Below are 17733 nucleotides of genomic sequence, written 5' to 3'. Positions count from 1 at the left end.
TTTTCCATCTACCTCGTTTTTTTTTGTTGATTATCTGTAAGTTGTAAATTTTTGGAGAGATTAGTTTTTTCTTCTCTGTACTTTTTTCATTTTTCTTCAAAATTTACAAATTCTTCCTTTCGTTATAAATAAAAGTTTGGCATCTATGTTTGACGTTTAATAAACAAAAACACTTAACCATCGACAAGTGGTGCATGAGCGAAAAAACTGACTACACCAATTTTCGAGTTATTACCTCGAAAAATGGAACTAACAAAAAAAAGGTAACCAAATACCAATGATTTGATTTTAAAAAATATTAAATATTTTTTTAACAAAAAAACATAGAAACTGAATTTAGTTCTTGTACAATATTATAATAATAATTTCATACACAAAAATTAATTTGAAATTCGTTTGATTTGTATTTCTAAAATTCTGTTTCAATCAACCTGAAGTATTAGGAAAATGGTGATTTGAGTAAATTTAACAGCAGTGAATTATAATTTTAATTAAATAATTATTCTAGTAGCATTGCTATGAAATTTGAATAGGTAAATATATAGTAAAAATATAAAGATTATTTATAAATTTTTTTCGTTTTTAAATATTCTATATTATAGGGTAAGTGCAGGTGTAGGCGGACAGTAACGGTGATAATTACTTTAAAGAATATACTGGACGAATGTGTGTAGTTTATATTTTATGAAAATAGTGTTATTGTACAATATATTTAAACCAAATGTTTTTTTATCTATTATTTTAAAAAGCATAGTGTCCGACTATGGATACAACCATTTTCGAGCAGCGCACTGAGTGTAGCACAAAGTTTTGTTGATAATTAATAATAAATATTAAAACTTATATGATTTAAATATTATATTATTAATCAACTTCCAATAAGCTTTAATTCAATTTCCCAGCTGGAAGCAATTAAAAAATTATCTTTTTTACTTTATAAATCCAAAATATCTGACTGATGTCCGACTATAGAAAAAAGTGTCCGACTACTGAAGCTTTCGTGATTTTTTATTAAAATGCTTATATTTTATAAAATACTCAAGTATTTGTAAAAAATTTAAATGATTTTTAATCCTAAAATACTCCTTTAATTGATAATATGGTTAAAAAAGCTGTAACTATTTGCTTTCAAGAAAAAATGCATAATATAAGAATATATCTTTAAGTGTCCGACTACTAGTGCATTTTTTATTTAACAAATTATTCAAACTGACAGACATATAATTAAATAATAGAAGAAAGGAATCGAAGATAATAAAATATTAAGAACATTTTTTCAGAATTTAATATCATAAACAATGGATTTAAGTAAAATTAATAATTGGAGAATTTTAATAATAAATGTATATATAATTATTAAGTTTTAACTAATATGCGCCGATGTATGAGAGAGAATAATCTTCTTATATAAAAAATTTTACTTTTGATAGCATATATAAGAATAAATTATGCATAATAAGTAGAAGAATTCGTTGAAATGAAGATTATATTTCTTCTATCTTTTTAGTTAAATCATTTGTAATATAATTCTCCAAATTTCGTGTACAATAAAAATTTTGTTTACATACAAATATTTTTAATCGGCATTTTATGCAATGTTTTCTTCTTTTCTTTAGTCATGAATTTATTTTTTGCACAAAGCTAATGTGTCCCGGCTTTCTTACTAAATTGCATAGGTCACAACTACATAATTTGCCTTTCGTGCTTCTGGAATCACGATTTACTGATCCAAATTTGAAGTAATTAGGTATTTTTAAATTCATGTCATTTTCATAATCTTTGAAGATTATGAAAACAAGCAATGCAAAACAAGAATTCTGCAGAAACTACAAACAACAGTAGGAACACGAATACCAAAGGTCATATTTATTTAGATATTTAGGAATACGTAATAATATTCACATTATTTAAAAAAAATCATTTAAATAAAACAATAATAACAACATTAACTTTACGCTTTTGGTAAAATTTTACAAAATTTTTTAACAATAAAAAATAATTAATGACTGTTTGGTTTTTTTTTTTAATTAGTTTCAAAGTATATAAAATAGGGCAATTTCAAAAGGCTGCTTTTCACCACATAATGAGGGAAAAACGACATTACTGTCGTATTTACGATGAATAAACAGAATAAAATATGATGCACGATGAAAAGAGGATTTTCAATAATAAGCTTTAAGTGCGAAAGATAATTACCATTACACATGTTTAACTTTCCATAGAATGGTTAGATACGTATAGTTATTATAAACATGATATCGATTTTATTTAATGAAATCCATTCACTACACTTCTCAACTTCAATTATTCGTCATTTAAAAGTAAATTGCATTAACACATCTGCAATGCACATTGATATCATATAAAAGAGTAACTTGAAACTGGATGGAAAATGTAATCCAGCTGACAAATTCAATAAACATGTACCAAGATTGCATATTATATTTAAATTCCCTTTCAATAAATATTTATAACTTTGACATGGAATATAAAGAAGCCATTTATTACTAATATAACTCAATCATTAATTATAATTTATCCAATTAGTTTAAGTAAAGAAATGCAATGCATTTTCTAATGCAAGTATTTGGAATTTTTATTTACATTAGTAATACAGTAATTGAGATTGCAATTTTTTTGTGCAATTAAACGCAGTTGAAAAGTTCTAGCTCAAGATGTCAGTAAATGGAGAATTAGAGTATTTTACTGCAGCTGTTACTAAAAGCTGTTTGCTTAAACAACCTTATGCGATCATGCAACTATCACTTAATGACATCTAACAAACATCTCTCGAATATAAATCTGATATAATACCTTAATAACGAATCATTTTTATTAAAAATTTTTTTGAATGTTTCATTGCAAAATTTCACATGTGGCAAAAATTTCTTTTTGCAACACTAACCTGTAAAATTGAATTTTACACACAGAAAACTGTGTGTAAAGTACTTCATTTTATAGCGGTGTGTAAAGTGTTACTTTACACACCGCTAGCAGTGTGTAAAGTGAATTCCAGTGTGTAAAGTGATTTTCAGTGCGTAAAATGATTACTTTACGCATTCTTGTGACTGTTTGATGAGAAACCATGAATTAAAGCTTTTAAACAACAATTTACAATCACATTTTTATTTTAGCTTCTAGAAAACTTCATTTAACAGTTCCCCCACTACACCTAAACTTTCAGTAATATTGGCAATATTGCTGCAAGTTTAGTTGTTTTAGTGTTGCAAAAAATTTTGTATGACACTCGTGCGTAAATCAGATTATACTTGTGTGACTTGCAGCACTCGCCTTCGGCTCGAGCTGCAAACGTCACACTCGTATAATCAACGATTTTACGCACTTGTATCATAAATAACTATTTTCATCTACTTACAACCAATTATTAGATCTTGCAAGCTTTTCACAAAAAAGAAAGTATTTTTCTACCAAACAATCAACTATATTAATCTCCGTATTCTTTCATTTATTCTGTCTTCAATTTGAAGTTAGTTTCTGTGTATACTTTTATTTTGTTTTCTTCAAAAAATATTGTTTGACAAATCGAAAATATGCAGGTATTTTTTCATGATTTTTAGAAATAATTTAGAAAATAAAGGAAAAAATTTTATTGAAAAAAATGTTCTGTTAAATTTATTTACGAATATCTTTAATTGTAAAATTATTCGAAAACAATAATTTCTTTTTTAAATATTTTAAATAATTAATTATTATTATTTTTCCATAGGAATTAAGATTTTCAAAAATTTAAAATTCAAACCTTTTTGAAATTAATCAACTTTTAAAATATTGTTATAATACATAAAGATAACGATCGATTTCTTAATGTTTTATAATAATTAAGAAATCGATTTATAATAATCTATAAACAATATTTTTACTGTAACTTCTTAAAAATTCTTTTTATATTCTATTATTATCTGAAATTTAAACTAAGATTAATTTTTAAATCAATTTTTATTAGAAAATTCTGCGAGAATTCAATTATTTAAATACAAAAGTAAATTATTTATTGAATAATTAAATGTTTCTTAAAATTTAATTCTTATAAAGTATTGTATTAACAAATTTTTACATATTGAATTCTTTTGACGAATTTTAATAAAATTTTTTAGAATAGTTACATTTTTCAATGAATTTGATTAAAGTTGTATTAAAAATAATTTAAACTCTGCGATGAGTTTTATTATTTCTGAAAATAATTGAATTATTGAGAAGAAACTTGTAAAAAAAATTGTAAATTTTTGAATTCCTGTGAAATTTTTATTACTTATGAAAATAATTAAATGTTTGCGTACAATTTTATTCAAATTGTTTTTAAAAAATAAAATTCTTTTGGGTAATTCTATTAAAATAGTAGATATTGAAAATCATTGAAATCAAGAAATATTTTGAAAATAATTGAATTTTGACAAGAATTTTATTAAATTTTTTAAAAATAATTGAATTTTGAAGAAGTATGTTTTAATTTATAAAGATAATAATTGGTTTTTTTTGTAAATTTTGAAAAGAATTGAATTTTGTGATAAGAATTTTATTACTTTTGAAAATAATTAAATACCTAGCTATATATTGACAAATTTAACTAATTTTAGAAGATTTTGAATTATTAAACTTTTTCAAAAATCTAAGTTCATTAAAATTTTGAATTAAATTCATTCAACATTGAAATTTTATAAAATTTTAATTTGAAACCGTTTGAAGTTCATTTATTTATGAAAATTGTAAACGCAACTTTTTTAAAATTGAATTAATTTTGAAATATTTAAGTAAAATTATTCATTAAATAATTTATTTATTTTATGATAGTTGTTCAAGATTTAAGTTATTTAAAAAGAATGTTTTGTCAGAAATTGAAAAAATTGAAGGTTTTGTATTAGAATTCATCGTAATTTTATAGTTTATGAGTCAAACAAAAAAGACACAAAATTCTAAAAATTTAATGTTTTTCAGTATTTTTAATAAAAATTCCTGACAATTCCTGACTTTCCCTGAATTCTCTATGTCATAATATATTAGGTACTTGTCAGCAAAGCAACTTTAATAAATTATATTCCTTATATTATAAAATTTGAAAAAATATATTTTCATTCTTTATAAAAATTATATTTATTTCAATTTATAATTAATAAAAATAAAAAAATAAATAGTACGAATTAATATATTTAAAAATTCATTTTATTACATTGTGCTAAATTTATAATAGTTGTGATGATAATTGGTCTAAAATTAAAAATTCCAGACTGAAAGTTATTGATTAACTCTCATAATTTATTATTATAATAGTATATACAATATTCGTTATAATTCTCCAATATTTTTGCTTTTAGATTTAATCAATCATGACAATTACGTAGAATATTTAATTAATTTTCCCTTTAAAGATAATATCTGTTTTCTAATTTCTTTTGTGATATAGACAGAAATAACGATTGATAAAAATTTCTTTTTGATTGGAAATAGAAAATATTTTTTTTAAAAAGAGAATAAAAAAGTTCCCTTTTTTCTGATATTTTCCAGATTGTAACACATCTAGAGAAACGATGAGCTTGAAATAAATCGTCTGCTGAAAATAACAGTGTCTCAAAGCAAAAAGGATATATAGCCATATTTTCAAGAAAGGATTTCCGACGCTGCGTAAAATCCAACTCCTTTTCTTATTTCGCATCCTTCTTGCCAGGAAATATAACTACTTTATTTAAATGCTTTTTATGTTGTGCATAAAAATACTAAAGAATGGCACATGAAAGGTTTTCTTGCACATTACATAAAAAGGAATTCTTAATGTAAAACTTCAAGTTATTCAGTGAATTTAATTTCAAAATTACAATCTACTTAAGATGGAGGTGAGAGGAAAATTTAGAATTTTAATTTTTTTAATTATGAGACAGTAATTTTATTAACAACAGATTAATTAAAGTTTCCGGTTGTAAAATATGGGGAAAAGTGAAGACTTTAGGAAAATGTGTATTCTTAGAAACGTTTTCTTTGGAAGTATAGAATTTCTCACTGTAGTGAACTTTTTGTAACCACTTTTGGATTATTAGCCATCTAGGTAAAATGTTTAACGTTCAAATGCTGTAAAACTTTCACCTTTCTTTTTTTTCCAAGTAAAGAACTCGATCGTGTTGCTGGCGCACCAAGTCGGCGCTCGTAAAGCTTGATCCGTTCAACGAAACGGTCGACAATGCTGTCGAGAACAGGAGAAAAGAAGTAAGTAGATAGTGCAAGGGTTTCGTCAGACCGAAAGAAAGAAGAAGTGTTCTCGATATCTACCGCATGAAGTATCCTATCGGACTCTCAATTCGATTCCACCGGAAACTTCAACGAACCTAATTATCACAATAAATACGATAAGAGACAATATATCGATTTTAAGAAGAAAAAAAATTTCCAACACGAACAATTTAATGCTCTTTGATATTAACACCTGAATTCTCTTTTAGAAAACGCAATCTAATTATGTGTTTAATTTCATAATTTATTTATTTAAAAGCTTATTACTTACGAAACCCAATAAAAAGGCGGGAAGACTATTCACCTCGATTGATATTAAAGTTTATATTAATATACTCTCAACTTGAAAATTAATTCATAAGCTTATTATTCTGAAAATTAAATTCAAGGCTCGTTTTTTCCTTTTTTCGAACCTATTTCGTAGATGAAATAAAATTGATAGGTTTCATTAAACGTATATATGCTTTGAGAAAATTTCAATTATGACCAGGAAAAAAGTTTCAGCAGCATAAGAACCCTTATGACTTTTAATGAGCTGAAATTAGGTCTTTGACTGATAAAAAGTACAAAACAAATTTAAATTTTGCTTTGAAACATTTCCTCATGACCATAGTGAGCCATCAACAAAAAATATGGAAAATATGAAAGATATTCATGTATTTAAGTTTATGTATTTTCATTCAAATGAAAAAAATTATGTGGCAGTATTTCATTATTCTACTTTTAATTACTATATTATCATGAAAACAAACATTTTTTCATACACTGCAATTATTAAGTAATAAAGTAATTACAAACTTTTATAACTTATAAGCAACAATAATACGTTCGGAAAAAGGTAATTTAACTCTGATACTCAAATTAATAAACAATAATAAATAATAATACAAATACATCTATATTGGAATTGGAAATCCAGTAGTTCTTTCACGTTAAACATTATATGCACATAGCCTTTAAAATTATTTTTTCCTACATCTTTTCTCATAAATATTTGCTCTTTAGCTTTGTTATTACTCCCACAGAAGCTCCTCATCATAATATTCAAAAGAATTTTAATTTTAAGAAAGCCGATTTTTCAAAATACATTTATCTTTCTACGATTGATTGGTCTCAACCTATATTCTGATGTCGAAAAAGCTTGTATGGCATTATGTTTAATTCGTTTTATAAACATAATAACCCACTGCAAAAAAAAAATTTAATGTTTATTTCTTCATTCCATTAATTACTGACCCCCATACGATTTATCAAAGTTTTTGCAAACAGTATTTTTATTTCACCTATTTCTTCCCTTTTAACTTTATTAATAAATCATTCTTTGCCAATAATCGTTGATTACAATCAGACTTTATATGTATTTTGAATTTATATCATTTTATAATATAATGTCAAATGTGTTATTTTTGTAATTTATGTACAATAAAGTGTAATTTTTGTAACTTTACAAATGATTACTAATTACATTGAGATAAATGTCCCAATTTGTGAACGTGTACTAATTTGTATAAATTTGCGTACATAAATGCAAATTAAAACGTAAATCAATAAAAACAATGTTGTCAATATTGATTTCTTATATATATTTGTAATTATAGACGGTCGTTTTTTTCTCAAATCGAATTTATTAAAAATTTAGTATTTAAAAATTGGCGCATAATAATTATAGAATACAAAAATTTATTATATTTTGTCGATAGTGATTAATTTAGAGTGACTTTTTTTTAAAGTAATCAGGGCTCGAAGCAGTGAAAGTATTTAAAAATACGGACTTTACGGACCAAAAATTAAAAATTACGGACCATTTACGAACAAACTGATAAAAATAGAATCAGACCGAATCAAATAAGAGAACATTTTACTTAAAACTAGAAATTCAATTTTTCATAACTATAAAACATGAAAAAATTGATAACTCCGAGTCTTCAACTCGAATTCATCGATTTCTTCATGTTTTATAATAATTAATAATAATTATTAATACAAATATTTTATAATAAATAAAATCATTATTCAATTAATATTTTTAAGAATTTTTATCTAAAATTCTTCTTTACATCGATTATTTTTATTAATTTACAAAAAAGTTCTTTGACAATTTTCAAATTCATTTCTTTACGCAATATTCAATTTTACGAAATTTCAATTATTCGTAAATTCTTTAATTAAATAAATATTAGAAAATAGAAACTAAAAATAATATTAAAAAAACTCAATTAAACTTTTTCAAAAAAATTAATTACAAAATTCAATTATTTTTTAAAATTCACGCTATATTGCTTTTAATATTCAATTATTACCTATATCTAAAATTTTAACTGAAAATCATTTTTATTAAATAAAAATCAATTTTTATTGGAATATTCTACTAGAATTCAATTATTAAAATAAAAAGTAAATAATTTATTGAATAATTGAACGTTTCTTAAAATTCAATTCTCATAAAAAATCGTTATCAACAAATTTTCAAATAATTGAATTCTATCAACGAATTTTAATAAAATTTTTAAGAATAATTACATTTTTCGAGAAATTTGATTAAAATTGTATTAAAAATAATTGAAATTCTGCATTGAATTTTTTTATTTATGAAAATAATTAAATTCTTGTGAATAATTTAAATTAAAATTTTCAAAAATAATTAAATTCTTGTAAAAAATTACCAGGAATTCAATTATTTTTAAAAATTTTAATAAAATTCTTGGCATAAATTAAAAATAACAAAATTCTTAGCAGATCTTCAATTACTTTCAGAAATTTTAATCAAATTTTTCGCAAGAATTTAAATATTTTCGTAAAATAACAAAAATCTTTGCAGAGATTCAATTATTTTTCAAAAGTCTTAATAAAATTCTTCGCAGGAATTCAATTATTTTCAAAAATTTTAGAATTTTAGCAGAAATTCAAACATTTTAAAAAGTTTTGATAAAACTTTTTTTATAGTAGAAATTCAACTATTTTTAAGACAATTTTCAAAAAAGTGTCTCAATAAAATTCAATTATTTTTAAAATTTTAATGAAATTCTTCGAAAAGAATTAAATTATTATAATCTAAGATTTTAACTGAAATCTATTTTTAAATCAATGTTTATGAGAAAATTTTACCAGAATTCAATTATTAAAATACAAAAATATATAATTTATTGAATAATTAAATGTTTCTTGGAATTCAATTCCTATTAAAAATTTTATCAACAAATTTTTAAATAATTAAATTCATTGGACGAATTTTAATAAAATTTTTAAGAATTTTTTCGAGAAATTCGATTAAAATTCTATTGAAAATAATTGAATTCCTAAAAAGAATTTTATTATTTACGAAAATAATTGAATCGCGGTAAAAATTTTATTAATTATGAAAATAGTTGAATGATTGCGAAGAAATTTATAAAAAAAAATCTGTTATTAATGAAATTCTTGTGAAATTTTTATTATTTTTTGAAAATAATTAAAAGTCCTATTTGTAGAATTTTATTAAATTTTTTTTTTTAATAATTAAATTCTTTTGGTAAATTTTATGAAAATAGTAGATATTGAACAATATTTAATTTTTGCTAAGAATATTATTACTTTTGAAAATAATTCAAATTTTGCAATGGATTTAATAATTAATTAATTAATCGAAATTTTTTAATGAATTTTAATTAAATTTTTTGAAAATAATTGAATTTTGTCGAAGAATTTTGCTGTTTATTTATAAAGATAATTGAAATGTTGACAATGTTTTTTAGATTTTTTGAAAATAATTGAATTTCGGAGAAGAATTTTAATATTTCTAAAGATAATTGAAATTTCGACGAGAATTTAAAAAAAATTTTTAACATAATTGAATTTTTGCGAAGAATTTTATTACTTTTAAAAATAATTGAATTTCTGCAATCATTTATAATTTCTCTAAAATTCTTCAAATTATAACGTACAATTTTTCGAACTTTTCATCCTTTTTGAATAAAATTACGGACTTTTACGGACTTGAAGCAATGTTACGGACTTTTTCAGGATTTACGGACCTACTTCGAGCCCTGAGTGATGCATCTGTTTCATAAAAATTTTACCAAAGAGAAAAAACCACAACGGTTTTTTTATATTAAGTATAGCGATACTTTTAGTAGTCCACTAATTAGGATTGATTTTGTCGTTCATATAATTAATGTCTATTTTTAATTATTTTCAATCATTTTAATTCATTATAGTTCTCAGACCGGGAAATTATATTTAAATTTAGGTAATAATACTCACATTTGTTCTTATTTTTCTCTTAATGGGTTTGATTACTTTACAAATGAATTTATGTTAAAGGTAGAGAGAAACTTTTCGATTGCCATAAAAGAATTTAATTAATATTCCAAAAATATTGACACAAATTATTTATAGGATCATATAACTTCTATTCTCCCCTAATTTATATTATTTGAAAATTTTACGCTTTTTAACTAAACTAAAGAAATTTTTTCTAATAATCTTAATATGGAAATTCAATAAATGTAATCTGTTTCATTCTATTCATAAAATATAATTTATTTTATATAAAATTATACAATTAATATGGGTTCTTTCTGAGTAGACTGAATTTTGAATTTTAGAAAATTGATATAGTATTTAAAAAATTATAAATTTTATAACTGAAATGTTTTCAAATTTCCATTTTGATTTTTTTAAATCTAGGTATTTATTTCTGTAAAAAATTGACTAAATAGTTAATTCAAGTGAATTAGTTCTTTCCTGTACTAAATATGTTTTTGGAGGAAAAGGACTATTTTTTAATTTTGTATTTTACATATTTTGAAATTCTGTTATTACGTGTTAAAAAAAACGATAAATTAAATTTAAAAAAAAAAAATTAAATAAAGTAATAAATAATTTTTGATTTAAATTTTAAGAGAGGTTTGTGGATTATGACTGTTTGTTTTTAGATTCGAAATATAATTTATGATCAAATTATTTGCAACGTATACCATTATAACTTTTTGATTTTAGTAAAAACATTATATACATTACAATCAATTTTCCAACGTCTTTGATTAATGATATGAAGGGTAGTCATTGAATGAAATTCTGAAGCAAGGAGAGTTGATCATGTATTGTATATTAATGGCCATTGCCCCACGCACAATGGACGTGAACGGAACAATAGTTCACATCAATTTGGATGACTCAATCATGATCGTCTAGGTATGGTAATGTACAAGAAAAAAAATAAATTTTCACATGGCCGTCTAAAGCTAATCAACAATAGAAGGGCTCGACGTACGTTGTGGGAGTTCCTTGTATAAACTGAGAATTTTCTTTCTCCTTTTTTTTCTTGTTTTTTGTTCGACCTATGTCGCCTGAGGAAAATCGAGGAACTTTGACCCTGCCAAAGTCGCCTTCTATTCCACGATTAACTCGAGACCCGTGTTCACGATGTGGCTATGGCCCAAGGCAATTTGACGCTCATTCGATAAATTACGCGAGATAAAGAACCAAGAAGCAGAAAGAAAATAAAAAGAAATGTAAAAGAAAAGAAATAAACAAGGATTCCTTTTACTCTGGTTGTACACTAAAGTAAAACCATACACAGAGACAGTTCACTACTTTTCTAGAGATGTTAAAGGACTCAGCTTGCAAAAAGTTGCTTGTTGCGCACAATTCCCTCTCTCTCTCTCTTTCTCTCTCACTCTTTATGTTTACTACATTTTTTGTGAGAAGATTGAGTCATTAACTTCCCGTTATTTGCGTTTTGATTAACCCATTTTAAAAAGATCTTTGAAATTTAAATTTTATGTCCTGGAAACTTGATTCTTTGTATTTTTCTATACTCTTTGTATTAGAAAAAAATTGCTATTATCTTCAAAATATCTTCATTTGGTTTATTTTTGTCTCTCCATTATTTCTTTTTTTTCTTATGTATAGAACTCTATTTAAATCCTCTATAGCATTTTTACATTTTCGAAATTTAATAAAAAACGCTTTAGAATCATTACTTTTAATAATGTAATTTAAAATTGCCTTTTCATCTCAAATAACAAAGAAATGATAAAAGTCCAAATTAAATATCAAAAAGGCAATTTTTCAAAAAAAAGAAAACAATTTCAGGGAGGAAATAAGCTCTGAATTCGATTTCTTAAAAATATTTCTCCTCGTCATTCATCCTATAATGATACAAGCATTTTTTTCCTCTTATTTTCAATGAAATAATTTTAATCCTATATTTATAAAAAAGGGGAATTTATTTGTAATTTGAAATCTAATTTTAAAAAAAGTTTTTTTTGCCATGTAGTTATTGCCACTTAATGACAAACTTTTTACTGAGGAGTTCTAATAAATATTTTATAAAATAAAAAAAACTTTTAAGTCAATTTTACATTAGTAAAGTTTAACTAATTCTCGAAAAATAAATGACAGCCATTAATTAAAATCTGGTTAGAATTATCACTGTTTAAAATCACTTTGAAATTAGAAGTGAATAATTATCTTTTGGTTGCGAATATAAAAAAGCGAGACACCGTTAATTTATTTAGCATTTTTTTCATAAAAAAATCAAGTCGATGCCATTAAAGAAAAGGGGTTTAGTTAATTTTTATTTTCCTTTTGCCCTCGTGTCAAATTGAGGAGAGCTATAAAATATTTTCATTACAGACACCTCGATTTTTTCCTGACCTGTTTTTATAGATTCTTTGAGACTTATTTTATTCTCCGATATTGCAACAAAAATTTTTCTATAATATAAACTTTTTTCACATCTATTATTAACCACACTTTATTAAACATTTCACAATTTTTTTTTATTTATTTAAAAATGAAAAGATGTTTTCTTCTCAACCTTTTTTCTTCCACTAGGACATTTTTTACGAAATTGAAGTTAGAAAATAAAAAATAAATTTTGCTTAGAAGTGGATATTTTAATGAAATGAATTGTTTTGTAAAAGAGAGGATGAATTTCACTTTTTTGAATTTAAAATACTTTATATGGTTCTAACCCTTAGAGAATCTTGGCGGGAAAAAATGGTTCCAAGAGGAGTACGGATGGTGGTTGCTGTTATTATTTAATTTGATTAAGTTCACTGGGCGGGAAAAAAGTGAAATTTAATTTGTAGTGCACCACAGAAAGACGATGATGATGATGAAGAAGAAGAAGAAGAAGAAGAAGAAGAAGAAGAAGAGTTGGCTCATTTGTAAAATGCAATATTTTCTTTCGAAGTTTCTAATCCGCTTTGACTAATCACGAAGGATGATGAATGGTACCCAGGAGCGCGCACATCAACATGATAAAGCATGCCTTTATCGGTGTGTAGGTGAAGTTATATATACTCTAGATATATTTATTTTCATGCGGCGGAACTTGTTAACGAGTCACGAAGTTTAACGTCACTAACCTTCCACATGGGACGGGACGTGAAGCATAGCGAGGAGAACCGCTGGTACTAGGAGGACGAGGCGAATCAGCGACATCCATCTAGAACTTGGCACACCGCGACAAGGAAACGACACTTCGCGCCGGAATCTCGGTGCGGACTAGTCACTTCAGACTACTACTGGCATCAGGGGGGTTGAACGTAACTATATCGGGGGATTCTTTTCGTCACGGGGTTATAAGAGTGAATCGCATGCGCCACAATGCTTCACGTGCCCTCCGCCATCGCTTCATCTAGGGTCCCGCCTTCCTCATATAAGGATATGGGAATAAACAAACTTCAGTCACATAATGAGTTTGGAATTTTCCTGCAAATCGACTAAAGAATATTTCTTCATTTTTGTAAATACCCAAATTTCAGATACAGCGAACAGTGAAGAAAGCAAAATGCCAATACTCATAGTTTCGTGCAATTTGAATTTCGCGCCATTTTCCATCTGTTCTCCGACAGATGGCAAATGAATTCTTTGCTCAAAAATGAGACAGAGTGGAGGGATCATCACAAGAATTAATAATATTGTTGAAGATTACAAAAACTTAAAAAACAAAAACTTTTCACCATTTTTTACTGACATTGTAGTGGATGATTTGAAATGTGATTGTCTTAACGTCTTAAAAACTCAATATAATTGTCATTTTTTTACTATAGAATATATCGCATTTGCATTCATAGGGACCATATTGACTTGATCATTAACACTTTTAATTCTTACAATAATATTTTACAATTCACTTACGACCTACAGAATGCAAATCAAATTAATTTTCTATGTCACTTTAAATTTTATAATTAGTAAAATAATACATAAGTCGTATCAAAAGTTAACCTTTTCAGGTAGACTTATTTTACCTACAGCTAAAATAGAAAATTAATATTTTTTTATAATAAATGTATTTTAATTCAACATTTTTCAAATCTGTCATGTATAGAATGCAGATTAGGATTTAAATATTTTACAATTATAATTTTGCCATCCAATAGGATGACTTTTGTTGCAAGGGCCTATTTTACGAGCTCTTCGGTATAAGTTTTCTTTCAGGCATCAGTCGTTTTTCAGCCTTTGCTAGAAATAAACTAAAACGCATGTTGAAAATACTTTAAACTTCATTTTAAATAATTTTGTTTGTGAAATAAATAATAATTCTATTGTAAGGTAAGTTTACGACATAATGTTTATATTAGGGCCTCAAGGTGGCCAGGGCCCTAAGGTGACCACCGTAGGAAAATTCTTGTGCATTATTTGGCAGCACTAAATGCTTCAGGTTATTTTCATTGTTTATAAAGACGAAGTTTTTGATTATGTTTAGACGTGTATAACTAAACGCGTTTGTTTCTAACAGATGAGACATCGCTAAATTTTGGTAAAAAAATTTTGAAAGCATTGTTTTTAAAGTGCTACTGTGATAACAGTTAATAGTTTAAAAGTTCTAAACTTTGTGGTAATTTTGTTTACATATAATACAATAATATTATAAATGAATATCGATAAAATTGTGCTATACAATTTTTTGATAACTTTTAAAAAATGTCGTCCTGGACCTAATGTGTCCACCATGCGTTTTTATATAAAATCACTTTTGAATTTTTTTACGACGTAATATTTATCAAAATATATTATGGAAAATGTAAATTTTATCGATTTGGAAAATTTTATGATGAATAATAAAAGAATTTAGTTTTTAATGTATAAAACAGGATAAATATTTAACAATATTTTAAAGTGTCTTTTTATAAGCAAAAAACAGAGTTTGTAACTATTTATTCTGTGATTGTAAGCCAAAAACAATACATTTCAAATAAAATTACCTTAAATTGATTTTCGCAACTATTTTTTTAATTTTTCAGTGAATTTTTGAATAGTGCCCACCTTGGGGCAACTTTTTTTTAAAGCAACGTTTCAGCTGTTTTTCCAAAGTCGTCTAAGTTTTATTTTCCTTATTGAAATAAAAAAATTTTTTTGCTAAAAAGTTAGCTAAGGTGATACAGTTTCTGGGCAAATATTATTAATTATGTTATATAATACCGTTTAGGAATTACAGTCGTTCAAAAGATGGGTGGCCACCTTGGGGCCTCTTACCCTATATAATATAAGTAAACATCCCAGTAAACGAAAACTAATTGAAATGAATTAAAAAGAATTCACAAAGAGCTTTCGTGAATCCCGCTTTGTGACAAATACGAATTGGAGCCATGATGCAATTTTCCTGAATTCGTGAAACTGTATTGAACTTCCGAACCTTCTATCCGTACCAATTCACTGGACAAGTTTTGAGCCTTTAATTTTTTTTCAATTCGTTAGCACGAATTCAATGCATTCCTTGGCCATTTCTTTCGAATGCGAATTCGTTTGGACAGATTGGTACATATTGAATTAAATTCAATTGAATATACAAAGAGCTTGAGTGAATCCCGCTTTGTGACAAATACGAATTGGAGCCTACCAAAAATGTTAATTCGTTTCAATTCATTTGAATTAGTTTTTTTTTACTGGGATAATTTTTTTATAGTACATTTTTGAAAGTTTACAAATTTGTTTTTGTATTTCAGAAAGCATAAAAGATTTTATGTGTTTATCGGATTTATTATCAGTAGCAAATTTCATTAAAAAAAGGAATAAAAAGTAAGTATATTAAAAATTGACATGTATACAAATCATAAATAATTAACATTTTGCTCTTCAACGCATATTTATCTATTTTTCAGATTCAAAAAGAATAAACTACATTAATTCAGAAGGAAGAACTGTTATAATTTAAAGAACACAACAGTTGTAATGCTGTTAATTTATAATATGGACAATATGTTTACACAAAATCATATGTTAAAACTATAACTTTTAAATTAATAAACATTTGAAGAAGTATTAATTGTTGTTTTTTAATAGAAAAATGGTAATTCTTTATAAACAAGAATATTGGAAAATTACTATTAAATAAACTGAAATGACCATTTTATATATGTACAACTTTTTCCATACTGATGAAATGGAAAAATTGTAGTTTATTATACAAAAAATACTATAGGATATACAAATTTTTTCATACAAATGTGAGGAAAAATTACCTTCAACGATATTAATATTACCATACAGTGTATGGTTTTTTTTCCATACAAGTATGGGAAAATGACTACAAAAATTTTTTACAGTGCAGCTTAGCACAAGTGAAAAAAAATTTATCAAACAACGCATATTACCCTTCTTTTTATGACAAATATATAAAAATCTGTTTGAATAAAATAAAATTTCACAATGAAGACCAAAATTTAAACAACACAATATCTCTTTTATTTAAACAAATTCCTAAAATTTATTTACCATTTAACCATTTGAATTTTCCTAAGTTGTCTAAAATTTTTAAATCATATAACATACATTCTATTCCAATTGTTAATAAAAATATCAAAACAATAAATTGTAAATCTAGGCAAAGACCAGACTGAAAAATGTCAAGAAACGAATGTTGTTTACAAATTTAATTGTAAAAGTTACTCTTCAAATTATATTGGTCAGACACACGTGGAACACACGTATCAATGAATATATAAAAACAACAAAAATGATACATCTGTGGTACGAGCACATCAACTAAATTTCAAACATGACTTCGATTGGAAGAATACCATTGTACTTGACTGTGTACCAAAAAATTATAAAAAACGCTCCATTTCAGAAATATGATTCATATTTTAAGTAACGATTCTACAATTAAGAAGGAAGAAATTTTCTCAATAAAACGTATTGCCCTCTTTTTAGGAGATTAAATTCATAACAGAACCTTGAAGGTTCTGTTCTTTATATACTGTTTATACCTATAAGTTCACTGACTTCTCAATTTAACGATAATTTTAAACATGATTTTGATTTTTAAACATTGACTAGTTGCAATGTAATATTATTGTAAATTATTCAAGTAATATTATTAATTTGTTTTTTTAATTTCATGTGTATAACTGTTATATATTTATTAATTTGTTGTTTTGTTAAATAAATTATGAATATCTTTTATAAAAAATCTTAAAGTATAGTATATTAAGAATCTTTATCTAATATTTTGTCCTAAATGATAAATCTTCCATCACAATTTTGCTGATCACTTAATTA

General features: G+C 24.9%; 1 protein-coding gene across 4 annotated transcripts in view; it reads right to left on the bottom strand.

Annotated features, from left to right (window-relative positions):
- Positions 1 to 17733, bottom strand: part of LOC122503896 (lachesin-like) — a 270773-nt gene that overhangs the window by 107067 nt on the left and 145973 nt on the right. For 3 of the 4 annotated variants that reach the window (XM_043614659.1, XM_043614678.1, XM_043614669.1), the window contains exon 1: positions 13593 to 13724. The exons of the other annotated variant lie outside the window; for it this stretch is intronic. In XM_043614659.1, coding sequence (XP_043470594.1) covers positions 13593 to 13668 — 76 coding nt within the window. In that variant the 5' untranslated portion in view covers positions 13669 to 13724. Of the gene's footprint in view, positions 1 to 13592; positions 13725 to 17733 lie in introns of those variants that run through there. 4 annotated transcript variants of the gene reach the window in all.

Source organism: Leptopilina heterotoma, unplaced genomic scaffold (assembly GCF_015476425.1).
Source record: "Leptopilina heterotoma isolate Lh14 unplaced genomic scaffold, ASM1547642v1 Lhet_11, whole genome shotgun sequence".
NCBI lineage: Eukaryota > Metazoa > Arthropoda > Insecta > Hymenoptera > Figitidae > Leptopilina > Leptopilina heterotoma.
This window is presented reverse-complemented; position numbering and strand designations above follow the sequence as displayed.